A 27,847-nucleotide genomic window follows, 5' to 3' on the forward strand; every position below is an offset into this window, starting at 1 on the left:
AGGGCTTCAAAGTTCATTTTTCAATGCCTTCAGTAATCTATTAGGTGTCGTGAGTTATGCAATTGGCGTACCGGTAAACATTATCGTAGATATTAAGAGAACCGCATGATGTTATCACCTATACCTGTCGTACTTGCGTAGTTCAATATAGGGAGATTCAACGTTAATTTGATACTCACGGTCTATCTAAACATGTCAATGATAATATTATCAAGGTCTCTAACAAAAAGGGACAGGCACGTGACTAGGTAGCATCAAACCAGGTTGATCCGTAGATGGGTGATCATTTTCTCACCGATTCCCCTCCGCTGTGGAGAGTACATAAAGCTGTTGATTTGAGCTGTCATGTGACAATTTTTCGTCGTCGTTATTATTAACTGTTTTAGGTGGAAGGAAGTGTTTCCTTATTCCGCTGTATTGATAATCGCTGAGTAGACGACAAGATTTAAAAGAAAGTCATTTTCCCAAAATGTTTCGATGACAATGTAATTTTGCATAACCTGATGATACTTGAAGTTCCTACTGTTTAAATTACACAGGTTTCATCTTCATGTCTAAGAAGAAAATAGATATACTGTTCATCAAAGTAAATAACAGATTTTTAAAGAAAATAACGATTAACCTAAGCTACAAATGTACTACAATACATTTTATTAGATGTCTGTATACGGCCTCATATGTAACCCAAGATCAAAGATAATATCTGAACCGAGGTTGAGGATTAATTAATTAGTAATTATTAGCGCTTCTATAGTATTAGATATTACATAAAAATATATTACTTTCGGTTATGTTCATTGGCAGTTAATGAGATAATACGAAGACACTTCACATTTGTATCGGCATGGACTTGTAGTCCCAGTTTTGTTTATTATTTTTTTGTACCCTCAGAGACATGAAAAGTACACAGATTTCGGGAAAATGAGTACAGTTCTGAAATTGAAAGGATTTGTTTTACGTTGTCGAAGAAGTGTAATTGCGCGTCCTTCCTTAAAATAGAGACGCAAAATCGTCTCATTAGGTACTTCATTATATCTGTTATCCGTATCTCTTTTAATATACAACTTTGATACGATAGTCTTCACCTATCGGAGTACCGAACTCAAATTCCCTAATATTGGCTATCGAGTAAAGGTAATGACAATGCGAATACGTAGGCGGGCACGTGGTACGGCTTTACCGTAAGCGCCACGTCTATCTCGGTAGGTAATGCGCAAAGATTGCACAGTGCGCAACTCTAGATAAGCTTCTAAAGCCTGCCATTGTAACTTTAGTAACCTACTTTCTGTAAATTGTAGGACACGACAGGTGGGATATTATCTATGTTTTCTGAGATAGAGCGATCGTCAGATGTTTGTTTTCGCGTCACTGCGTATTGTAGCAACATGGCGCGGAAACTAATGCGTCTGTTTGAGCTTTATTTTAATCAGAGTCGTCTTAAGTTGTCGACAAATGATAAAAATACGAATCGTTCTATTGAACTGATTATTACATTACTATATACAATAATGTCCATGATTGTCACAGACGCCAGAAAACGCTTTCCCGCCGTCCATTCGTGTATACAATAAATTAAATAAGTTGCATGACTAGTGTTTCCTAAAAATGAAATGCACTCGAAAGTAATTTAGCTTCGTACAATGCTCGCATGCAGAAATTTAATGAAGTGTTATTACCAAGTAAGTTCCAATAGCAACGGCTTAAACTATATAGTTTCACAGCTCAATAAATGTAGGTTTATGACACATTTACAACATAGACACGATTGTATTATTTTTGTAGACATGCGTTTCGGATGTATGAAATTTTCAACAAAACTAGGATTTTATAGCCCAAAGACAAAACGATATGTCTGCGAATATTCCATATTTAAGAAGTCCTGTCGACAAAAGTAATAAATGCGAACCATTGTGTCGGCGAAACACCTAGGAGAAACTTGCTATCGAAGAATCTCGCAAAAATACGTCCTCTCGTCGATCAGTCTAATGCACAACGACTGTCGGAGAACGGTTACAGAATCCAAGCAGAGACCTCTTTATAAAAATAATGCCACAATTACTCCAATCCCTGTTACCAGCTCCTTATATCCAAAAGCCACGTAATAAAAAAGCCAATCAACTTAAACAGTGAATCGTGACTTGCAATCTGTTGATAGTTATTACTTTGTTTAACGCCCTTCTGAATATAGGTAGTAGGTAGAACATAGCAACAACCTTTACAAGCTGTAACGTGTAAGGAACTAATTAATTAAATATTTCGATAAGTTAATCGTTATTAGCAAAAAGTGCTTTACACAGCATAATTTTATAATGTAGGGTATTTTAAGGTGAAATAGGAAAACTATTCGCGACACTCAAGGTTCGAACAAAGTCATGACCACATAACTACGTTTATTCTTTTTGTAATTTTTGTTATTGCTGCAATATAAATACATAATCTTTGCCAACTTCAAAGCTATCACGATTTACGATGTACAATTCACACCCAGTTGCGGAAAGTCGGATAGACAGCGAAACCCTCATTAGAATTTTGTTTTAACGCAACCAAAAAATGAAAACAAATGTCTAAAAGTTGAAAACTAACATTACGTGGCAAAACTTCAAAAAGATCATTAACAAGAAGGTAAAGTCCAAAACGAATTAATTATTTCTGGCTATTCTTTAAATTATCGTTAATTGAATCGATCATTCTGACTTTCAGATTTACAATATTATGAGTAACCAGTACTGACTGCTGTTATAAAAATTATACATCATAACTAAGATCAATAGAATTTTCTTTTGTTACGGTTGGTGTTTACAATCGGGTTGTTTTATTAACACAAGTGCTTGTTGAACTGATGTCGTGCAGCGATTGTACGGAGGAAGCACTAATTTACTCCCGACCTAGTTTTTTCTATTGGTTTTTAACTTAATTTGTGAAACTTCCAAATATTGGAGGATAGTGCCTAGGAAGTATTTAATTTTCTTCGCTTTTTATTGGTTGATAATGTCATTCATTCTGTTTCGGCACTTGGCAATGACGATTTAATTTTAATATCGGTTTATTTACAAATGTTTCACCTGAGTCTATCTTGCATGTTAATATTACTCTGTAAAATTGAGTAAGGCAAAATTTCTAATACTCTACAAAATATTAATTTCCAGCTGTTGCTCGCGGCTTCGCCCGTTGTAATATATGCGAAAAAAATTCCTTCTTTAGTCTCCATACAAAATTCATAGAAATGGGTTCATCCGTTTGGGTTCGAAAAGGTTATAAGCAGACACTTAAACGTACAAAAAAGTCACATACTTTCGCATTTATGATATCACTGTGATAAGTTGGGTTAAGTATTTAAACAAAGTCAATACACATTCTTTCGTTCGACACAAGTTGTTCGTATTTAACTTCTTTTGTAACAGCTCAAACACCAAACAACTTCAGTTGTATATATTAACTTTACGCTACCTACTATAATTTTTGTTGTTCACAGAGAGAAACCAAAACTCCCCCGCCAGTAGCGCGAGTACCGTCCCCTCCGCGCACACCATGCAAGGCGCCCCCCTCCCCGCCGGTGAACACGCACACCAAGCCGCCGTACTCGTTCTCCTGCCTGATCTTCATGGCCATCGAAGCCGCACCCGCTAGAGCTCTTCCCGTCAAAGAGATTTATGCGTGGATCGTGCGGCACTTTCCGTACTTCCGACACGCGCCCCAGGGCTGGAAAAACAGTGTGCGGCATAATCTCTCGCTAAATAAGTGCTTCCACAAGGTATGTAAACATTTCACTTCAAAAAAAAAATGATGTGATATCTAGTAATATGTGTTATTAAAGTAATTTTTCGTCATCCAGGTTGCGGCTGCACCGGGTCTTGGTAAAGGCTCACTTTGGACAGTAGACCCGCAGCATCGTGCTTCATTACTACAGGTGGGTTTGTGAATATTTATCGGCGGGTAGTGCATTGTCGAATTTGTAGCAATAGTACGAAATATCTTAGTTCGAAAGGCACAGCCATTTGCCCATAGTGATAATTATAATGTGGCAGACAAGCAGTCATAATGCCAAATAATATATCACAGAGAATGGCGACTATCTATTTGTTCCTGATAATGTGGTATGCGGACACCGCTATGAAGTTTTAATCAGAAGTCGTCTCCGCAGGCATTCGGGCGGCAGCCCATCCCCGCGGCGGGGGAGGTGGAGATGAGCTCGGGCGGCGAGGCGGCCGAGCCCGAGCGAGCCTCGCCCGAGCGCGGCGAGCGGCCCGAGCGAGGCGAGCGGCCCGCGCGCGCGGCCCTGCTGGCGCGGCGGCTGGCCGAGCCCGAGCCCGGCGCCGACGAGTACCTGGCCGCCGCCACCGTGCTCGCCATGAAGTACGGGCCCGCCGTGCTCGACCAGGTAACGTCTTAAACATACTAATTAAAATAACATGTATTATGAAAAAAAAATGATTTCGTGTCAACCTCACTTGTGCGTACTAAGAATGTTTTACTTTGAATGATGACATTGAGCGTGTATTATGCAGTTGCCGCCGGCGGCGCACCTGGTGATCTCCCGCTGCGCGCGCGACGAGCACTCGTACAGCGGCGGCGAGGAGCGGCGCACGGCCGAGGCGCTGCTGAACCTGGCCGGCGTGCAGCCCGCGCCGCCGGCCCCGCCCGCCCCGCACGCGCCGCCCGCCACGCACGCGCAGCCGGCGCACAGCTAGCCGCGCCCGCGCGCCCGCCGATAACTCCACGCTTCCAGACTTCGCCGGTATGGACTTGTATACTCGTAAGACATGATGTGTGTACAGTAACTCTCGTATCGACGTCGTCGTCTCAGTCTGTACCCATTACCGTCGCATTTTAATTTATCTTCGGTGTGTGATACGGACTACATCAGCGATGTTACCCCTTCCAACTTAAGGCGTGTTATCTTATATTTAAATACCTGGTAGATCAATTTATTTTGCGACAAAGACCAGTGCTTGAAATTATCAAGAGTTTTCAGAAATATTGACGTACTTGCGTTATGTTATGCGGTTCTAAAATACTCTTCCCACAAGAGCACTTCTATAAAATATCCTTCTAAAGTTATGTATAAATTTTTGAATCTGTGGAATTTAATTTTCAAGGAAAATAAAATGAATGGGGCATAGCCTCTATAAATTCAGTGATTCTATATTGACATATGAGTTCGTAGAACGACAAATATTATAAATAATACATATTTGAGATATTCTTATATGTCTGTTGTCGCAATTTATTAAATAGGCAAGAAAGTTTACCATTCTCTAGTCCAATAAAGACAATCCATATAAACAAATCTCAGTGAGATACAGATGTCTTTACTATATACAAATTATATTCAATATGAAATAGTTATTGTGCTTAGGTAAAAGGCTCATGCTGTCTAGTTAGGACCTGACTATTTTCTCATTCAATGTTTACCGAGTGTACAACATCACATTTATCATGACGACATCGACAGGTGTTCGCAATCCATGTTGTTAAAATAATTACACTTTACATAATAGTAGTTACTTATAGTGATAGATGTGATACTACTGATACTATTTAGTATGAAATATTATTTAAAAAGGATTGAAAATAGTTGAATAGTTACGCCCTTATGCATTTAGGTTTTCCCCCATTTACTATAGTCAATCAATCGTAATATATTATAAGAAATAATTATTCTTAAAATAATTTTAAAAGTGTTGCCGTGTTTCCGTCGATCAATATTGATTTTATGCCGAATGTTGCCAGAATAATATATGTTTATTACATTAAATAGAGTTGCTATTGTGCATAATTAAAGACGGAAGTGTGGTGCATTATAGGTATTAAGTTATAATTATTCTTTATTAGTTAATTACTTTGTTTCGTCTACATCTATAAAGATACTTTAAGGTACATTTCTCCGGTAAGTTTAATGTTGAAAATTGTTGATTCTAAACTGAGCAATATTAAATGTATAAATCTTTATAATATACCTTGTGATCTGAACATACAAATATGTATACAGGGCGATCAAAATGTATTTTTATCTATAAAAAATTATGTTACTCTCAGAAGTGATAGTACATGTATATACTTACATTATAGCATATAGTTGCATTAGCCATAAGCAAGCCGTATTTTGTGTTCATAAACCAAGGGATCTATTTCATACAATCGCCTCCAGTGTTTACAGAAAACTTATATATCATATTGATAAGGAAATATAACAACGTGTCTGTTCGTGATTAGATGAAATATGTACTCAAACAATTTTACCATTGTATTCACTAGCCAGTAGCCAGTTCCCGTTGTCTCGCAGTTAAGATTTAGTAATTAATGGCAATCGCCTCAGAATTATAGGGAAGTTAATAATTGTAACATTAATTTTCAATATATAACGTAGCTGCTTCCTCTATAGCCTATAACTACCGTACATAAATGTCTGTAAGTTAAATAAATTTAAAAGTCCTTATACTATTTATTAGAGCTCTATTTTCAGTACTATGAAACAATGACACGAAAAATTACGCATGACGTATGAAAGTTGCTATTGTAAGCAGCCAAAAAAAATCAATACCTCTTATATTGGTGTGGTTAATACGCTAATAAATTATTTACTAGTATTTTCACACTTAGTAATGTATTATATACGTGGTATGAGGCCGTTTTCTCTCAAGTGCCTACTAAAATGCTTCTATTCTATCGTTAGATAATTGTAACTGGAGTACGGAGTGTTGTTAGAGGGATGAGCGCCGGAATAAATATAATTTGTAATAGTTAATGTAATATTCATAAAATGGGACGTATTCATGGATGTTAACATACTACTTACATTTAATAACACCAAATAACTAGTGATAAGTAGGCTGTGACATACTTAGAATATAATACATGTCGATAGATAAGTCCCTTTAAATGTCTAGTTCATACTTAAGATCCCCACAATGTGAAACGTCAGTAAAATCATATTTATCCGGTGCTCTCGGCGACGCCTTGAAAGAATACACCAAATAGTGTTTATTGTGATAAAACTTCAGTTTAGGCTAAAATTTGTTTAAATGTCTCGTAATATTAGTTTGGGGTTTTGGTATATAAATAATATCCAATGGTCTCCTTCACCACAGTTTACAAAAAATGTATTGAATGTGAGCATGTAAAGACACGCATACGTAAACTTTGGTGTGGGAATGTCTTGATATACATCTAGTGTAAGCAATTATAATTTTATTTGAATTGCTTGATTAGTACAATTTCATTGGAGTTTCGCGGACGTATTTACGCGTAGGAGTACTAGACTGATGTAATGACTGATTTGTGATGAAGCAATATTATTTATTAGTGAAATTGATATATTTTTCGTTCACACAAACCTGCGGCTTGTTTTTCGCATGCCGACTGCCGTAACGTGACGGGATGTGACGTTACAATGTTTTAGAATATGCCAAATGAATATTATAACTACAAAAAGTTTTAGAATTTGCTAATGCATTTTAGTTGTTTTTTTATTAAATAATCTAAAGTTTGAAAAGAAAACATGTCTGCAGGAAATAAAATGTATATTTTGCCTAAACGCAGCGCAAGCTTAATTGCAATATAAATTTGACCTCAATGGATAAAATCAAATGCTTCAAAATCAGTAGCGTAGTGATTCATTTTTTTTTTTCTAAAAGCTTAACATTAATTGACTTCCTCGAAACTTTCATTTTCTTTAGGCAAATGAATATGTGTGCCAAATGTTTATGAAAATGATAAATAACATTATTACCATAATATATCAAGCAAATTCAAATACCAGTAATATGAATGTATTTATAATAATAAAATACTATGTAACGCATAGATAGATTAGGTCGTAAGTGATATTATAGTAATATAATTTAATTGCTAAATAATTAAAATACATACATTTTTGCTGTATTTAGGAGCGTCTTCCATCTTACTCGTATTGTTTTCTCTTAGATAATTAACCGTTATAGAAATGAGTTTGCGTAAAATACTCTTGGAGAGATCTTGAGAGATTAGTCCGTATGTGTGCTACCTTTGAGGTATAATGTAAACATTCGGCGACTGTGTTATAAACACGTCTTTGATTTAAACATGAATGTCGTATTAAAATACACTGATAGTGAAGAGCAATACACTTTACGTGAACTTCTTTCTCTAATAGGCCACAACTAGCCTTTCTTTCGGTGGTATGTAGATAAAATTTTACAGCAATAATTAGTACCTAATTGTAGTACTTTGCTGGTAGATGCTACGTATATAATTATGTGTGATAAAACGCGATTTATTTATTAAGTGCTGTGTTAAAAATAAATTTTGTGATCGAAAGTAATAATGTGCAATATGCCTCAGCTGTTGTCAATGTTACAAACGTAAAGAATTTAAAATATGTGTTTAATCATTTTAGTTTCCGCTTAAATCTGTTGGAAATTGAGTTATTTAATTTTAAAGTAAAATATAACGAAAGTTACCAACTTATGATCACAAAATTTATTTCGAAGGTTATATCAATATGATATTAAAATTGTTATACGGCTCAGAATATGTGGTTAAAGAAGTTTTTTTATCGATTAATTTATTTTAGATTAATTAGTGAAGCTGTTATATTTTGTTTGTAAAACGGAATTTTTAAACAAAATATAGGTCTTTATTTGAATTAGGTGATATTTGTTTGGAATTATCGTTTTACGTACGATATTATGGCGTCACCACTGTACATTAAATTTGTTTGTGTATCACCTGAATGATGGTGAAATGTTAAAGAATGTAGTTCAACAGTGATGTGTTATTTTACAGTAGTGACGTCATAGTTTGCTAAAAGCTAGCCCTATGTTGGTATGTCCGAACTATATTTAAGTATAAAATTAAATTATTGTTGTTGTTGATATTTTGCCGGCTTTTGAACGACACCACTCTTTATTAATATTATTGCTATTGTTGAGAGTTATTGCCAAATTTTTATTTGTTCTAAAATCTTTTTGTCTTTGTACATATCCATTAAATAAATTATGTACCGAGGATGTTTCGTTTTATTAATCATTCCGAACTTTAACACACGAATTCCCGAATAATAAAATGATGATGAAAGTATGCCTTGGCACTAAATGCATGCAAGACTGTGATCATTAAAACACGAGTGTTAAATACTGAATCCGTTTATTACAAAAAAAGAACAAAAGCATGACTACAACCAGTCAGTACGTAAACATACAATAATAATAATATTTGTCTTAAAATTACAATATGATGTCTACCTTATTTAACCTCTATTAGAATAACCAAAGTTCGCCTCATCGCATACCGCAATAAGATGTATATCTATTTCAATTTCAATTCAGATACTTTATTGAAGAACAAGCTTACTCAGAATTTTTTATTTCGTTTATAAACAAACTTAGTCCATGAAAGTGTATGTATAATATGTATCTAAGTGATTTGTCAATATAACCTAATTCGGTTGTCGTATTTATTGCACACGCGTTCAATAAATCTAACCATTAAATCTTCTTAGGAAACAATATTTGGGTCGAATTCACGCCTTGTCAATTTTTTATTCTACGTTGTGACTAATCTCAGCTAGTAACATCGATTTTACCACATACATTTTACCAACGAAATAATTATATAACAACTCGTCATTTATTTGTATGAAAATATATATAACAGTTTAAAGAGTATCTATTTAAACATATTCTCCTGTTCAGTGCATTTACTATAAGTTTTTAAAGTATGATAGTTGCCAGTGTAAAAAAGACAGACATGGGAGAGAGGAATTGTAGGGCGCCATTTTATTTATACAATGGCAACCTTGCTTTAAGAGCTCTAGTAAACGCACTGTATGCTACATCTATGATCTATCGTGGCAAGTTCATTCCCTTGTGCTACGAGTGAAATTATTCCATGTAATAACAACAGAATCGAATCGTATTATGTTTGCTACAACTGCTCATGAGAAATATATCTGTCGGGCCTCGGCGGGAGACTGTTCCATCGGGCAGTATGGGCATTTCAATCTGAAAAATGCAAATTTAGTTCATGATTTTGTAACAAAATAGCTGCGATTGTGGAGGGGTGCAATGATAAGCATGGCGACTTGTACAATAGATCCTATTTAATTTTAATCTATTGTTGAAATTCATGTGCAATAAACAACAATCCATTACATGAATGTTGATTCATGTTTGTTCACACTTGAATAAAATATAATCAGAACTTGATGTGAACGTATATGTCGATGATTGATATATGAGTTTGAATGCCAACTGTAATGTATAAGGCGACTATCAACATGCCCCTAATGTTTTCTTAGATAAAGATTCGATAATTATATTAACGTCGTACTTAGTGTCAACTTCCTAATCTCCGAAGAAGTAATGCAATACAAAAAATGGAGTGTTTTTATATCAGATGTAAACCAGAAATGATAACGAATATCAAGACGTTTGTTATTTATTTTTTTATCAAGCAAAAAGTTTTAACCTGTAAAAATACTCCTAGCCTAAATGCTGTGCAGAAGCGTCACCATAAATAATTATCTCTGTTTATCCGCACAAAAAAGACAGAATATTATGGATCAACATTTTTCCAACAACTTGGCTGTAACATATTTGTACAGAATAAAAGTAAGTGCTATACTAACTTGGCTCCCATGGCGAGTTTGTTGAGCGCGTCCCTAGATATGACGTGTCCGCACAGCAGCCGCATCGGCGGGTTCTGTTCCGACGCCTGCTGCCGCAGGATGGGACACGCGAACACCGAGTGGTAGCCGCCGCCATCCTCACCAAGATCAACCTGGAATATAAAAAGTTTTTATTTAGTTAGTAGACCACAGTACGAAAATGCGGGAGTCGTTATGTTATTGTGTGTTGCTACGTATCAACAATGACGTTATATGTGGTTTATGTTCTTCGGTATGAGGCCGACGTTTCTTTTATAGTGTACTGGCGAACGTTAAATGGATGTCTTACTGCAAATATTAGCAGGTAACCGTAAAAAAGTATTAGGATGAAATTCCTTCAGCAACCAAATACAGTCAAAGATGCTGAGAGGTTATTTACGGGTCACTCAAAAATTTTCTTTAAATTTATTAATATGCAGTGGATAAACATAATGTTTGTATGTGATGTGCAGAGTATTGTATGTGCATACCTCGAAGGGCAGCTCGTCGTCGGACCAGGCGGCGATGACGTGCGGGTGCGACATCTTGGCGCGGATGTCGTGCAGCGCGGGCAGCACGCGCGCGCCCGCCAGCACGCCGCCCGCCAGCGGCGACAGCGGCGCCAGCCGCAGCAGCGCGCACGCCTCCTTGATGAACAGCTCGGCTGCCTCCGCGCCTGCATCGAGACAGTAGCACACTCAAACAAACACTGCATTATAAACACATGTCTAGGCATCCGTTAAGGATAATGACGCCCGATACTTTTACTACTACTGCAATCATCCACTGTCAACAAACAAAAATCAATCATAATTAAAATATTTTGACGTTGAAAATTGACCCCTGTCATGTATTACACGTATTGCACTTTCATTGTTGAAGTGTAGACACGAAACTTTAGTGATCATGAAATGGGTAAATAGACGAAAAAATATATTTTTCATAGTAAATTATTCGTAATGTAAATAATTCGTGTGGTAGTGTGTTGGCATCGTACCGAGCGCCTTGGGGTCGAGCAGATGCTGGTAGATGCTGGGCGCGGGCCCCGCGCCGGGCGTGCACCAGGCCAGCGCGCACACGGCGGCCTGCAGCGCGCGCTCGTGCCGCGCCGCGTGCGCCGGGAACTGCCGCCGCGCGTACTCGATGGCCGCGCCCACGCCCTGCTCGCGGGCCAGCTGCGACCAACACACCATTTAAAATAACTTCAGATAATTGCCACAAATTTTAGACATAATTTTGAACAATTATCTATTTTCTAGGATGCTTGTGTTCTACAAGCACAAGCTAAGTCCTAGAAAAGTCAGGACACAAGCATTGTGCAGAAAGGTATCATTTGCATTTCATGTTTTTTATTTCTTCACCATTTCAAGTCAACAATACCACAACTGACAACAGGTAACACACCTTGAGTGCCTGCATCCTATGCAAAGTGAAGGGTAGTGGAGAGTTGTGTAACTCATGAGCGCGGCGCTCGACCCAGTGCAGGGCTGCACTGGGGTCGCCCTCAGCAAGCGCGGCCGCACAGCGCTGTAGTAATGCAAAAGTGCAAGTCCGCTCCACTCCTGTAACATTCGCTTCTGCCACGAAGGTATCGCCCACGTCTTCTAAACCCTGTTGGATGTTTTGATAAAATATTTTTTTAGTACATGCATGTAATATCTATGTACAATAGTCGTGTTTTAAGGCGGAGTACTGGTCCCTCAGAAAATTAACTATGCAACGTGCAATACCACTTAGCAAGGATAACATGCAGAAAAAAGCATGTTTAACCAACCATTCAGAGAAAATAATTGAAGGTTTATGTTAATAACTGTGAAATTATACAGGTTTTTATCATGATACTGTTCTATAATAATTTGTGAGATATTAGTTTTACTTACCTGTCTATATAAATGTTGTGCGATAGCTTGTTCCATGATAGGCCTATTGACATCATTACAAAATGACTCAGCCTTTGGTGCCACCGAGGCATAGTCAGCTATAAAGTGCCTATCAATAGATTTTCCCACTCGCGATACTGTAGCATGAAGTTCTCTATGCTCTATGGAGTAAAACGAAAATTAAGATAAATATGAATGTGAAATGTTTATAAAGACTTCATGTTATTACACAATACATATACACATTTCTATGTGTTTATACGAGTACACGTCTAGTGAAGTAGAAGTGAGTTTAGAAGCATTCATCCCAGTATGCATTGAAGTAGAACTTACCAGTAGACATCTGAAACACAGCCTGTTTAACAGAAGCTGCCAGGTCAGTCACTGACATGGCCTGTGCTGGTATGAGCGGGGTGTTGGCAGGTTCTAGAAAAAAATATAAGGTCAATGTTTGTTTATATATAACAGCAATTATTTGATTTTATGTTTGTTAGAAAATAACAAAGTTTCTTTAGTGTTTGTATGTCATTGGTTCACAAATCAATGTAATAAATAAGATATATGCAACTATTATTGTTTACAAGAATAAGATGTGGATCTGAAAGTGGGTATTCTTTAGTAATCGGCTGCATTAATAGGAGGGTGGGGATGGGGGAGGGGGGAGGGGTGGTGCCCAGGATATACCCCCTAAAGGGAAAAGATGCGGAAACGTATATTTTTTGAGATTTTTTTAAATTTAGTTTTGAGGTTAGGAGTGTCAAAACGGTGTTATTGGCTCGGTCGACGGAGCCCCGCTTCGCGGGGCTCCTACTTCTGGGTGGTTTAAAAATAAATAACCACGAAGTGGTTGGCGGGGTCTATTCGCTCGCTTCGCTCGCTCAACGACCCCGCCAACCACTTCTAACCTAACCTGTCCATGTCGGGGTGCTCCGAGTCGGGGTGTTAACTATGATGATGGTTCTAGATTTAGTTTATACATTTCAACATTTTACATAAATTTCGATTTATATGATAATCATCATAACAATTTAGAAAAATCACAATACGAAAACACGGAACATAAACAATCGCGAACGAAAAGCGAATGAACTAAATGAACTATTGGAATGTAATTACACTCTTTGACAGTTGAGTGACACTTCAATATGACGGTTAGAGTGAGAAAACACTAGTTTTTGCCATACATTATAAAATTTTCTGTTTCATTTTTGAGAATTAACCTCAAAACTTTAATTTAAGATTTCTCAAAAACTACACATTTCCGCACAAAAACACTTTATATTATAACTCGGGGCATCATTGCCGATCTATTAAAACCAAAAACACCCAGTAATTCGTGCAGCCCGTTTCTAAAGTCAACCCTATTATAATGTTGATAAGCAAGAATCAAGTATTTTAAAGAGAAATGAAAAACCCAGTCAATGTGGTCTGCTTTGTTTATCTGCTTGCATTGACATTCAATAATATTTTACTTATATTCGACGACATACTCATAAAGCAAGACATACGTATGTGGTAGATGCGCAAATAGTCAAAACCACACAACAGCCTAAATAAATAAAAAATGAAAAATACCATGTCATGGCCCAAAAATATACACAAACACACAAACATGACACTGAACAAAGGACACTTACGTTTAGCTATTTCCTTCCTTAAATCTTCCACTTGGTCTATTATATCTTGTAAAACTCTGTTTGTATTATCATTTAGAGAGTTAAATTTGTTAAAGCTTTATCCAAATCTTGTTCAACCCCAAGACACGAATCCATGGTTAAGTGATCACAATATCGTGGTATATAAACACCGTTACGTAGTTCTAGCAGTAAATACGGCAAATGTTACTAGGAAAGTCACGTTTAATAGCTATGTAATTTAAACAATTTAGATGTATTTTATGAAAACAGACATTTTGCTTTCTACTGAATTTCTAAATTACACAGATAAAAATGAAATGTCATTTACTTTTAGCACTTTCAAAATATTGGCTGTATTGGCTACAGAAATAAACAAGAGAGTTGCAAAGAGTTGCTAGGTATAATACTTTTAAGTTATTATATTAAAATTTGCTTATTTCTTTGTGAAGGAAGATTGCATTTAAAAATCTGTTTAAATTAAATAAAGTCAGATTATAATATAATTCCTGTTTTCATGCATTTACAACCCAACAGGGTAGCAAAAATCTTTTATTGACACAGCGTGCGTCTCAGGATTAACGATTTTTATTCAGTACATTATTTACAAAAGTTTAAACATTGTTAAGGATAAAAGAAGGAGCCCTAAATTGTTATTATTACACTACATTTTTATAAGACTGATTCTGTAAGCAACCAAAAATACTAAAATTCATGCTCTTAACTCTTGTCTTAAGGAAATGATATGGCATAGCTCTTTTAATACATTTTAAATGTTATTGTCAGTTTTTTTTCTGAGAAATACATAAGAATAGATATAAAACTGAATTCCACAATTTAACTGACTGGTTTTTCATTTGTAACGAGAATATTTTTTTTTATTTTTCAATAGATTATCTATCTACCATTCTTGAAGTCTATGGTTATTGCACAATTGTTCGATTTCGACCCGAATAGTTAGGTTAGAAATTTTTTGTTGGAAAATTTATTGAAATTTATTAAAACTATACTTACTGTTACTTTACAAATATGGCACAAAGTAAGCTGAACGACATGGCGGGCAAATTTGCCAAGGGTGGACCACCTGGTCTTAACGCCGGTCTGAAAGTAGCTGCAGTAATAGGTGCGGCGGCTTATGGCATCTCGCAATCATTGTTTACCGTGGAAGGTGGTCATCGGGCCATCATGTTCAACAGGATAGGAGGTATACAAAATGACGTTATGAGCGAGGGTATGCACTTCCGAATTCCTTGGTTCCAGTATCCTATCATATACGACATCAGATCTCGTCCTAGGAAGATTTCATCACCCACCGGTTCTAAGGATTTGCAAATGGTTAACATCTCTTTGAGAGTACTATCACGTCCAAACTCTAGCTCGCTCCCCACCATGTACAGACAACTTGGCACCGACTATGATGAAAAAGTATTGCTTCCATCTGTAATGAAGTATTAAAATCAGTTGTTGCCAAGTTCAATGCCTCCCAGTTGATAACTCAGCGTCAGCAGGTCTCACTGTTGATCAGGAGGGAGCTGGTGGAGCGTGCTGCTGACTTCAACATAATTTTGGATGATGTTTCCTTGACTGAATTAAGTTTCGGTAAAGAATACACTGCTGCTGTTGAAGCTAAGCAGGTAGCCCAACAAGAAGCTCAGCGTGCTGCTTTTGTTGTTGAAAGAGCAAAGCAAGAGCGTCAGCAGAAAATTGTACAAGCTGAGGGAGAAGCTGAAGCTGCTGAAATGTTGGGTAAGGCCATGGGAATGAACCCTGGTTACCTCAAGCTGCGTAAGATTCGTGCTGCCCAAAGCATCTCCAGAATGATTGCTCAATCACAGAACCGTGTGTTCCTCCCGGGCAACAGCTTGATGATCAACCTGCAAGACCCCACCTTTGACGACCTTTCCGAGAAGCTGACTAAGAAGAAGTAACATGAGGCTGAGAGTGTGTCAGCTGAAGGCCTGGAGCCAGCGACCACTCTTACAGATGTTGATGCTGCTGTTATAATAGGTGGAGCTGCTTCAGTTGTTGTTTAAGCATTTTTCAAGACGAATAACATAAGCATTATAAATTGTGTGAACAGTCAGCCTACTCACAAAATATACTATTGCATTTTACGTTATTTAGTTGTAGGTTTATAGTATGTATGGGAATCTAATTGAAATAAAAAGGTTCAAAATTAATTTGTTGTTATTATTTTTTGTTGGCCTTAATGCATTAGGTGAAGCTACTTATTCCAAAATAATTTATGGTTAAAATTTAAATACATTAGGTAATATTATCTTTACGAGTATTATCCACTAATCAGATTACAAAGCTGTAGTCCAGTCAAGCAAATAAAGCCCTCAGCTCAACTGTATAGGGATGTTTAAAAACGAGTGTATTGTTGCTTTTTAACCTTCATTTAAAAATCTAGGACGTGATGGTGAACTCAAATTAGTTCTGACCTGTGGCTTTTTTATTCGAAAATGAAAATGGTTAAGCCAAACAAGCTGACTTCTCGGTTTGAGCAACGTAATGTCTGTAATAAACTACAACCACCATGAATTTTATTAATCTCTTATAAGGCTGAAGCCACACTAGTTTCAATCGTCAATGCCTATTATGCTGGGTCCACACTAGTGGCTAACATCATTATCCATTAACGTAATAATTATTACGTTAGATAGAATTAAGCTATCGCCTAACACTAAGCGACAATGTTAATGCGTTAACTTGTGGCTACACCTACGGTTGTCGTTGATAATCGCGATAATTAATGGCATTTTTCGTTAGTGTGGCCCTAGCTCAAACTTAATAATTATATCAGTAGCTCGAATTCGTTTTGTCTCCACGAAATACCTACAATAGTTTTTTAGCTACTCTGGAACGACCGTCCATGTCTGTTCTCTTGACCGTGGGTGTTCCGCAGATGCAGACGCAGAGTACAAAATACATATAAATATAAATAAAATATTATATTTTTTCCCGTTCATGTAACTCTATTTCTCATAGCCTAGAAATAGGCTAGGTATATAACGTAAAAAAATGAAATCTCGTATCATTAGTTCCAGAGATCAGCGCGTTCAAACAAAAAAGTCTACAGTTTAATAATATTAGAATAGACCTTATGTTCCACAAATAAACTGCCGAAATTTTTGTATGTAGGTAACTGGTAAAAAATATGCATATATATGGGTGGATTTTAGATCCAGGCCTAATAAGCGAGAAAACTGGGGAGCTGTTTTATTTTCGGTTCAATCAAGCTTCTTAAATTAAACAAACATTAAAAAAGTTATGCAATATCCCAAAAATCTATGCATTTTAATCTTATTCCTATGCTTTATAGCGATCAAAGGCAGCATGCAGGGGTTAATATATCGTTATATACCTACCTACACCATTGTGTATGTACATCTTCACATATTATGCATTATTATCTTACCTATTTTTGTGCCAACATTCTGACTACATAGCATAGCATTAATTTAATAAGTATATACTTAGTTGTGTTTTTATTGATATAAATAGTTATGGCTACTTTAAAGCAGTTAATGTTATGCTATAATTGGTCAGTAGCTGATATCTGGAGTGACTTTGGCTACTTTCAGATTTAATATTTATATTTGAAAAGTAAAATAAGACTAAATACTGTCCAGTTCCGCTCGCAGCTCACGCGTTTGCCACCACTTCCATCTAGTCGGGCTATTCACTGATCGCATTATATAAAGATATTTTAAATAAAAGTAAGGATGTAATAGAAAAAAAAAATTGGACAGAATAATGCAAAATCCAAATAAAACCTAATTAACATTTTAGTTAAATTCCACGCGAACGAAGTCGCGGGTACAGATAGTCCCATATAAAACAACTTGTGTTTATCAAATGGACAGTAGGGAACCAAACTGTATGGATAACCAAGTGGTATAGGAACCACAAATAATCAACAGTTTAGGCAATGAAGGTTCGATCCACATACTTGTAGTTCAAGCATTCAGTAGTGTGATGCCTAAATATTTGTTCTGACCATGTGTGTAAAATTAAATAAAATTTCTCAACACAGATTTCCTGCGACAAAAATTGAATTAGGTTGAAGCATTTGTCTATCGGAGGCCAACATTAAAACTTGATTCATTTAACAAGTATTTATTAATACCTTACTACAAAATATTCCATATTATATTTCACTATAAGAGCCATCTCTTAAAATATATACAACAATACAATACAAGTACTTCAATGTTATTGCAATTTAATAATTTAAATTATAAACATTTCCATTATATGAATGAGTGGCACCTAACAAATTAATAGTGACTTTACATAAAATAAAAATCTATGGTTAATTTCTCAAACAATGTTTATTACACTAACGGATATAATATAATATATGCATGTGTTCTTTCTACTTTTTCAATGCAGATGGTTGGGGTAGCCGGAATTTGGACATTTCAACTTCAGCTTCAAAGAAACTGGTGCTGTCGTATTGGTAATATTCTGGCACTTTGTAAGCTCCAGTCTTCTGAGGATCAACACCAGGGCCCAGTGGTTGATTTGCAGGATGGATAACATTACTGCTTAGTCCAGGAACATCAGGAACCGTCTGAGATGATTGTGCAGACGATGAAGGAGTGCTCTGAGGACCCTCGCTGAAGAAACGAGGCAAAACTCGTAACGAGTTCCTTCTTAGGACATTCATTTTTTTTTAATTATTACACAACCACAACAACCAAAAAAAGTGCAATATTTTGACATTGACAAGTCGCTGAACAGCTGGTTCGTCCACAGATTACTGTCAGATAGTATAGTCTTTTCAAATTACAGCCAACTAATTAACTAATTTGAATTTAGGTGTGTTTATTGTTGTTCTAATTATTTCTTTATAGAGAATTTTACAAAAGAAAATCATCGTGAGATACGCTCTAAATATGAATAAAATTTGGAATAGTCAACCTTCAATAATCCAGTTTGTTGATTAGTCCCAAAAATACCTACATAATTACAAAATTGTTCAATTTTTCTGTAAATGAAAAAGGCCTAAACCAGCTCTAGTCAACTTGTGGCTCGCGATCCACAATGCGCTTTCATTGCGGTTTATTTTATTATTTTAGCGTTAACAAAATATATACCTAAAGTGCAAGGTGTAGTCAGATTTTGCGAAATGAATTATATGTTAAATTCTCTTACACTTAAAGTTTTGTACTTAATTAGGTATTTGTGTGATATGGATTGTTAACGCTTCGGCGGAACATCAGCCCGCAGTAGTGATGCTATTATACAATCATCTTTTTAATTCATTCAGTTGACACTTCTGTGTTATAAAATAATTTTGATATATATGATATTAAAAATAATTGTTATCATTCAACAAGTGCTTAAGTCGATTTTTCACAATCGATTTTGTTACAAAATAAATGTTATTGAAGTTCCTGTTAGTGTTGTTAAATATCAAAACTTAATCCTTTTTTAATAAAATATGACGATGTTATGCTTTAGATTTTGATAAGCAATAAACATTATTTATTCATAAGCCGAAAAAAAAATGATAGATGGATCGTTACACTGGCATTCATAACTTCCGTGGTACATTGCGTCTCTCTAGTGTCTATGGTTCTTTTTCACGACTGTTTTGGATAGTTTACCTACCTTGCCTATATTGCCGATTTTTCGGTCTGGATGCGGAATATGTGGATTATTTTACAGTGCAATCTATAATACAACGTATTATAATGTTTTTCAATCATAGTTAATTCCTTTTGCTTAATAGATTTCCGTATAACGCTAGTTCAGCCATTTACATGAAAGGTGAGTACAAAAAATTGGTACCTCTATTTTTTTTGTAAAGCTTATGTTTCGCCTTAGTGACACTGTGACAACAATGATTTTAAGAATACATTTCTGATTTATACTCACTCAGTCCGTTGTACCTGATTGTTAGTAATTATGCATACAGTGCTGCATAAGTAATAGTTCATGTATATATCTATTTGCCGCTATTTTGTGTTTTATATTTATGTATAGCAGCTATAACCCGACCGAGTTGAATATGTCGCGAGGAAAGGAAGCGCTACGTTCCATTTCATTTCATGAGGTCTTGCAATCGATTGAATATCTATTCTTAATTTGGTACCAGTCTACTAGCTATCAGGAACTTAAGTATTGTTGACCTTATGACGGAATTTCTTGTATGATTTAAAATTTGGTGGTAATTACATCCAAAACTTAATGAATGTTCTCGGTAAAAAAAATAAATGTAAAAAAAATCGAAATGGAACGTTTTTTAGTCTATGGTGTTTTATACGCTTTTTCCGAATTAGTTAAATTGGAGAATCGTAATTACACTCTGTGAAGTGCGAAGTCAAAATGCATGCATATTGACGACTACATTTTATTATTGGTCTCGTTACGATATTTGTGTATAACTTACGAGTTCATTGTGAAATCTGATATATGAAATGGCGGCCGAAGTGCCTGTAAGTGTTGTATTATGTGAAGCAATGGAGTATCTGTCTAAACTTGGTGCTAATCTACGAACTCGGTCCGAAAATTTGAAAGACAAGAGAATTAATAAAGACAAACTAAAGAATGCTCATGCTGTTCATAAAGCTGCCTCTAAGGTGCTTCTTATTTGCGAACTGTCAAAAAAGTCTCTAGAAAAAGTTGAAAACTGTGTTCAGAGTGTAATCTCGCGAGTTGACGCATCTCAAGCTCCATCGAATGTTGGCGGGAAAAGTCAAGAGAAACCAAAGTTTTACTATTTCGAATATGACACACATAAATTACGAATATCTAAGAAAATTTCAATAAAACATTATACATCAGCTAAAGTAGTCGCCAAAAGTATGACTATTTCAATGCATGATAATTATCCTGTTTATTACGATTGCAAACTAAAGAGACTCAGGGTAGGAACTTCAGACTTCAAAAGTCGTAAATTGGCAAATATTGATTTTGAAACTAATCAGGGTAAATCTGACTCCAATCAAAATGAAATTGTTGATGTAGAATCTGATGATGCAAAAACTGAAATGGCTGAGAATTCAAGTGATGTTACAAAATCTACACAAAATACTGCAGAATGTACCAGTACCAACAGTGATAGGAGAAAACCATTGAGAATTATGAGCATCAGTGACACTGAAGATGACATTGTACCTTTAGCGACTAAATCCTCAAATTCTGTCTCAACTGAAGATAGTGTAAGTAAATTAGTAAGTGATGAAAATAAAAGTGAAGATAGTAGTGCCACAACTGAAAATAATAATGTTGACCATACTGAATCCTTGGTTAAAGAACACAGAGAGTCTCATTCTGGGCCAGAGGATGGAAAGGTTTCCACAGAAGAAAGTAGTAAAAAAAAATCTACAAAGGTGGTCCAATCACAATATTTTTTAACAGAAAGAATACAGTGAAAAAATCCAAAACAAATGGACAACAAAAGAATTCAAGTCAAATACTGCCTGTAGATGACACCAATAGTGAAGAAGATTTTAAAAGCAATAAAAATAAAGAGGCACAAAAAGAGAATAAACCTGCAAGTAATGAAGCAAATTGCAGTAGTGACAATCTTGAACCCATCAAAAGGAAAAGAAAAAATTCAAATGTAAGTGATTCTTCAAGTCAAATTAATGATGATTCCACTAAGAATTCAGAAGAAAATAACATGCAGAAGGAACTTAATGATGATTCTAATGACTCAAACAATTCAAAACCCTTGATCCGCTGTGTTAATATTACAAAATTATTAAAACCAGATGCAGTGCCAGTCAAAAGTGACTTGTTTGCAGGAAAACAAAGTGATATAAGAGAGCATTTCAGCAAAAAAGGAAGTGCTCAGGTTCATAGTAAAGAGGAATCAAAAATTTACAATCTCGGAAATAAGGAATCCTCAAAATCAATGATTATTAAAAATAAAAGCAATTGGGATAGTAAACTTAAAGAAGTTAAGAATTTCAAACTCAAAAAGTTTAGTTTAAATGTAGAAAGACTGCCAGAATTAAGTACAAAGTTTTTACTTGACCATAATCTTATTAGAATTATTCAAGGTGGCCATACTGTATGTGAAGTTAGAAAAGATGAAGCAAAGTCTGATACATATATGAAAAAAGTTAAAAATGCCTTATTGAATGATTCTGAATCAGATGACAGTGTAAAAGCTCAATCAAAAAGAGTAAAACATAGCCTGCTTAATGATTCTGATTCCGATAAAGAAATTGGAACAAATATTGACAGTCAGGTAGTGAGCCAAAAGGAAATTAATCCTGCAACTATTAAAGATTCACTACTTTGTGATTCTGACTCTGACAAAAATGAAGAACAGGTTGTTAAAGAAAACAGTAAAGTCTCTGATGGCAATACTAATAACAGTCAAGAAAGAATTGATACAGTGGTTGAAAACATTATAGCATCATTGTCTAGGTTAAATGAACATTCAGCTCAAAACCAAGAAAAGAGTGATGACAGTAGTCTTAAGTCTTATGTAAATAAGGAAAATGATAATCATAATGTCAGTGAAACAGAGAAACTAAATGAACCTTGCCATGATACTATCAAAGCAAAATCATCTTTATTAAATGACAGTGATAGTGATTCCGAACCATTTCCAAGAACTAAGGAGGTTTATAAGTGCCAGGGAAAGTAGTGAACTAAAAAAAAATGCTTCTCAATCATTCATCCGTTCAGAGCATGAAGAATCTGTAACAAATGTGTTAAAAAAGGCAGAAAAAAATCACGATCATCAAATTCATCATCTTCAGAAACAGCAAAGTCAAAAAAAACGGCATGTAGTGAAAAAGCCCACAACAGTAGTATCAACCAAATTGATGGGACTGTTGATGAACACTCTGATTCCAGTGTTAAAAAGGTTAGGATATAAGTTACCACACCAATATGACAGATTGCCTTTACTGCGAAATTAATTAAATACATATATTTGTGTAATTCAAATAAGAAATGTCGCATTTACTATGGAAAGTCTCGAAATTATTGTACTTGTCTACATAATATGTAACATATTTTCAGTAAAATGTGTTATGTGTTAGTATAAGCGCACAATAAAATGCCCATAAATATATTTGGAGTTTTTATTTAGTACAAAATTTAGACAATACATAAAGAATTTATACATTTTCAGAAGATAAGATCAGCTTAAAACAGTTCAGAAAGTAAGGGCTGTCTAATACCCTTGCCTCATTACTAATATTGAAAACAGGGACAATAAAGATTATAAAAATAATTACAGATGGTACGCTCTAAATCAAAACCCAGTGGCAGCAGTGTCCAGAACTCAGAAATTCAAGATGCGAGTGACAGAGATATTGAAGGGTAAATATTTTTCCTTGTGCAATCAAACATGCCAGTTAAATACATATCTCCATCATTATTTCACATTTCATCTTACCTTGTACTCTTACTGGAAAATAAAGTATAGTGGATGCTGTACATGCTATGCTAAAACAATCAAACTGATGTTAGTAATTATAAAAACAAAATGAGTTGACCTTGAGGTGTCCTAGAAAACTCATACCATCATATTATTCAGCTAATGAGAAGTTTTATTGTACAAGCCATTAAAATTAGGCACTAATCACGAAATATGTCTATTATATATATCACATAGTCTTTTTTCTTAGCTGTTCTACTTGAAGGATATTTCATCATAGGTGAATTATATGAAATGGTTCCACTAACATAGTCGAATGTTCGTAGGCTGACAAATTTAAACAGTTTAAACAAATCTCGACGGCATGGTTCTTCGTCAAACAATACTGAGAGCAGGAGTTCTGCGAGGCAAGCGTGTAAGCTGAAGCAGACGCCGACCATCGGCGAGGACTTATTGCACGCTGAGAGCAGCTCAGACGTCTCGGAGAACAATGTCGACGAAAATGTTTGAAGAAGAAGGTATACTTCATCCACGTCCATATCCTGCATATTAAAAATGCAGGGAATAATTGGGAGTGTAGGGAATAATTCTTGACTTTCGTTTTTTTTCAAAACGTAAAGACCGAATCGAATTAGGTTATTCTGTTAACGGAAAACAAAACAAAAGGATAATAAAAATATTTGAGTCTTTAGAAAGGGAGGAACTACCCTAAGCCATTGTCATCAACACATTCTCTTAACTTTTAATCGTATTTCTGCCATACATTATTTTATATAGCCCATATTTATTGGAAGGAAGGAAGTTAAAAAACAAACTCAACAGATGATATGTGTGATGTGCGTGACCTAAGCATCACCTTTTATGATCCATCACACTTATGCAGGTATTATTTTGACTTACAGAGAAACAGGCTTTCTTAGGCTACAGTAGAACCCTAACAGTCATCATTCTAGTGACTAGTACCTCAAACTCACGTATTTCATTTTACAGATTTACCTAAAATTCATGGTCTTAACGGAGACAGCCATCGGTCATCTCGCTAAAGATGATTTACTAAATGAAAGTGATTCTTCGGCGTCTCAGGATGTAGAGGCCACTGAGGTGAGCAAAATTTGTATTGCTTGTGTATCATCATCATCATTATTAACCATTAAAAAAAAAGCTTATAGTCGTAAGAATGTAGTCTACTTTAATCATAATTAGAAGCTCTGAAAGTACATAGTTCGTTGTGTCAATTTGTTAAAAAAAAAACCACATTTTATAGTCTTAGAAGTCGAATGCCAGGAGCATGTGGAGGATGCATTTATGTGTCATCAAGTTAATGCAAAGAAATCTTTACAGGATACACAACACATAGAAGATTCCGAGGAAGAAAAGTAAGTATAAGTATATTAAGTAGCTATAAGAAATTAAATAACCTTTACGAACACCTATTATTAGAGAATAGCCGACCTGGCATGTTACAATAGTCATTCTTATTAGAACAAATCATATTCACAGCGTTATATCAAAAAGGCGTAAGGCAAATGCAATATCATCAGACTCAGAAGGCGGGACTTCGCGTCGTAAACATGAAGACGATGAAGAAGCTAGGGTTAGCGACTTTGAGGATTCCGAGGATGAGAGCTCAGAGTCTGCAAAACGCTCCAAGCGGAAGAAAAAGCCCTCGGAAAGCGACGGATCAGCGGGATCTAGTAATGAGGGGTATGTTGTATTCAAATATTCGATTTAGGCTACTATTTAGCATTGTTGTTATTTAACATTGTCGAGCAACCGGATTCGCTCATAACTCCCTAAACTATCTAGGTACCTATGATAAACAAACTATTTTATATGCATGCAGTTCTACGCAAGGATTTGTATTCAGTACTATTATGATGCAACAAGCACTGCTGAATTTTTTTTTATAAAATAAAATAAATATATTCGAACTAATGACTAGAATCGAATCTCAATTTTTTGCATAGATTGTTAGTTTTCGAAGGGACCAGTGTGAAGGTGGACTCACAATGGATACAGAAATGATAATGACTTATGGATAGCTTTTTTTTTCTAGAAAAAAGAAACGTCGACGCATAAAACAAGTTAATGATAGTGATGGATCTGGATCGGACACTGAAAATGAAGGTAGAAATAAACACGGCAGGAAGAATATACGTAAGGTAAAGAAGCAGAATGACTTTAATGTGTCAATATTAAACAATAGTGTAAAATAGTCGTGTCAATGATTTATAATGTATTTGTTTGTAGGTAATGGGTAAGAATCAGTTAGAGGAAGCTACAAAGAAAGCTGCTCGCGAAGAAAAGGAAAGAATTGCTCGTATTGCAGATAGACAGAAATTGGTAAGTTTTCATTGTCAGATTTTTATATGCGACCCTATATTCCAGGTAGTTAGTTTCCTTTTATGTTGAAAAATAACACCCGCCAATTAATAACCTATTATTCTTAATTTACAGTACAATAATTTGGACTTTGATGAGACTGGAAAGCCGGATGAAGTTGTCTTGGAAAAAGTCGTGTTGGATTTCGATCCAGAAACTAAAGAACCACTAATTCAAGTTGACAGAGGTCTCGTCAAGAAGTTGAAACCACATCAGGTATGCTGATAAATATGGACTGTAAACACTAACATTTTATTCAAGCACTAGCTGTTGCCCGCGACTTTGTCCGCGTTTTTAGAAGATATAAGTTATGATTTATACCTGCCCTTTTTTCCCCACATTTTCCATTTTATCTTCGCTCCTATTAGTCGCAGCGTGATGGTTTATAGCCTAAAGCCTTCCTGGATGAATGGTCTATTCAACACAAAAATAATTTTTCAATTCATTTTATTTCATTTCATTTCATAATTGATCCATTTATCAGCTAGGCTCTAGAGTTTCTCTTAGGGAGCGGTTTAAAGAGATAGGCATTTTAACTGTAGCATCCCAATTTATTTTAGATAATATACTATGGATACGACAAAATCTTCACTTATACCATAAAAAGAGTGATATACATAGTATAAATACACGGAACAAACATAAGCTAATTGGTACATCGCACCGTTTACATAGGGTACACAACTCATTTGTAGGGCTTAGTGTTCGCCTCTACAATAAACTACCTCCTAGTTTATTGGAATTGCCATTCAACTCGTTTAAATCAACGGTTAAAGATAAACTATGCAAGAAGGCTTACTATACAATAAATGATTACTTGAATGATAAAAATAGTTGGTCGCCGTGATTAACACAGGACGGTTTTAGTGTGGATGAATGTATGACGTGTTATTACGATTATTATGTTATTTGATAGGCATACTTTATGTATGTAACATTGTGTTACCTATTTTGTTTTATTTTTAGTATGATTATACGCATAAACGTATATGTTCTTTATTAGAAATTTTGACATGTATAATTTTATTAATTATAAGATTGAATGACGTAGCAATTTATGCCGCCTCCGTGTTCGGGGCTGTGCCAGGTAAATCAACGTTTGGGGTATTTCTTTCTTTGAGTTTTATTTTATTAGCCGGCAGCAGATACGTCATGCTCCCTTAGTCGTCACTGCCTGCGGTGGCGTCTTGGGTCGGGTCACCTCCTTCCCTCAAATATGGCGAGGGAGGTGATGGCTGACCCTTGCGTCATACTCGTGAACGGGTGCTGCTTGCGGTGGCTGGTCGGTCTGCTGACCTTGGCCGAGTAGTTGACAGTTTAAGTTCATAGTGGCTTAGGTACCATGACCTCAAATTTTTGTTTATTTGGCACGGCACCTACACACTTATTTTGATATATTTTTTAATAATTATATTGTAAATGGAAAGACAGCGTGCTGCTGGGGAGTTTGTTGCGCCGTTTCTTCTCTCACAGCAAAAGCACTTAGGAAGCGGTGACGGGTGGGCAAAACTGGGTGCTGTCAATGTAATTTGACCTTCAAAAAGTGCTACTTAGTAGCCTAATTTGAATAAATGACTTTTGATTTTGATTTTTGATTTTGAATTTGGACCAGTAGTTCCTGAGATTAGCGCGTTCAAACAAACACACAAACTCTTCAGCTTTATATATTAGTATAGAAGATATAGATAAATATATATATATATATATATATATATTAGTATAGATAAATCTCGGATATTTGTTATTGTATTATTTTTCATTATTTTTAGGCTAATGGTATAAAGTTCATGTGGGACGCGTGCTTCGAGAGTGCCAAGCGAATCAAAAAAGACAGAGGCTCAGGATGCATCTTAGCGCATTGCATGGGTCTGGGAAAAACGTTACAAGTGAGTGTATCATTATCCTTCTGTTTGGTAACTAGGTTATGTTTAATTGTATAAATTGGTTGGACTTCCTCTTAAAATAATGA

At 35.6% G+C, this 27,847-nt stretch overlaps 4 protein-coding genes, 1 long non-coding RNA gene and 1 pseudogene across 5 annotated transcripts; 5 read left to right on the plus strand and 1 right to left on the minus strand.

Annotated features, from left to right (window-relative positions):
• Window positions 1–3,466: 3,466 nt before the first annotated feature.
• Window positions 3,467–7,965, plus strand: LOC113507832 (forkhead box protein N3-like; the record flags this gene model as incomplete). The annotated part of the gene is made up of 4 exons (XM_026890758.1): window positions 3,467–3,751; window positions 3,833–3,907; window positions 4,142–4,378; window positions 4,506–7,965. Coding segments are annotated over 4 exons (780 nt in total), but the record flags the coding sequence as incomplete, so codon positions are not given.
• A 1,173-nt stretch (window positions 7,966–9,138) lies between these two features.
• LOC113507836 (E3 ubiquitin-protein transferase RMND5B-like) lies at window positions 9,139–14,499 on the minus strand. Its single transcript, XM_026890761.1, is given in 9 exon segments — window positions 9,139–9,980; window positions 10,607–10,758; window positions 11,116–11,300; window positions 11,622–11,799; window positions 12,029–12,235; window positions 12,505–12,665; window positions 12,838–12,930; window positions 14,142–14,234; window positions 14,237–14,499. Coding segments are annotated over 9 exon segments (1,176 nt in total). The 5' UTR covers window positions 14,277–14,499; the 3' UTR covers window positions 9,139–9,913.
• Window positions 14,500–15,056: 557 nt separating this feature from the next.
• LOC113507837 lies at window positions 15,057–16,318 on the plus strand (annotated as a pseudogene).
• Window positions 16,319–19,926: 3,608 nt separating this feature from the next.
• On the plus strand, window positions 19,927–21,697 carry LOC113507833. The gene has a single exon (XM_026890759.1). It carries the CDS (start codon window positions 20,570–20,572, stop codon window positions 21,524–21,526), a length of 957 nt encoding a protein of 318 aa, XP_026746560.1. The 5' UTR covers window positions 19,927–20,569; the 3' UTR covers window positions 21,527–21,697.
• A 1,138-nt stretch (window positions 21,698–22,835) lies between these two features.
• LOC113507834 lies at window positions 22,836–24,003 on the plus strand. The gene is made up of 3 exons (XR_003401922.1): window positions 22,836–22,977; window positions 23,356–23,438; window positions 23,823–24,003. It is a non-coding gene; the product is annotated as an uncharacterized LOC113507834 (long non-coding RNA).
• A 498-nt stretch (window positions 24,004–24,501) lies between these two features.
• LOC113507835 (transcriptional regulator ATRX homolog) lies at window positions 24,502–27,830 on the plus strand. The gene is made up of 7 exons (XM_026890760.1): window positions 24,502–24,597; window positions 24,838–24,872; window positions 24,997–25,200; window positions 25,553–25,658; window positions 25,747–25,839; window positions 25,954–26,094; window positions 27,648–27,830. The coding sequence occupies exons 1-7, from the start codon at window positions 24,502–24,504 to the stop codon at window positions 27,816–27,818; spliced, it is 846 nt and encodes a 281-aa protein (XP_026746561.1). The 3' UTR covers window positions 27,819–27,830.
• Window positions 27,831–27,847: the final 17 nt, after the last annotated feature.

The sequence above is a fragment of the Trichoplusia ni genome, unplaced genomic scaffold (assembly GCF_003590095.1).
Source record: "Trichoplusia ni isolate ovarian cell line Hi5 unplaced genomic scaffold, tn1 tig00003255, whole genome shotgun sequence".
NCBI classification, from domain to species: domain Eukaryota; kingdom Metazoa; phylum Arthropoda; class Insecta; order Lepidoptera; family Noctuidae; genus Trichoplusia; species Trichoplusia ni.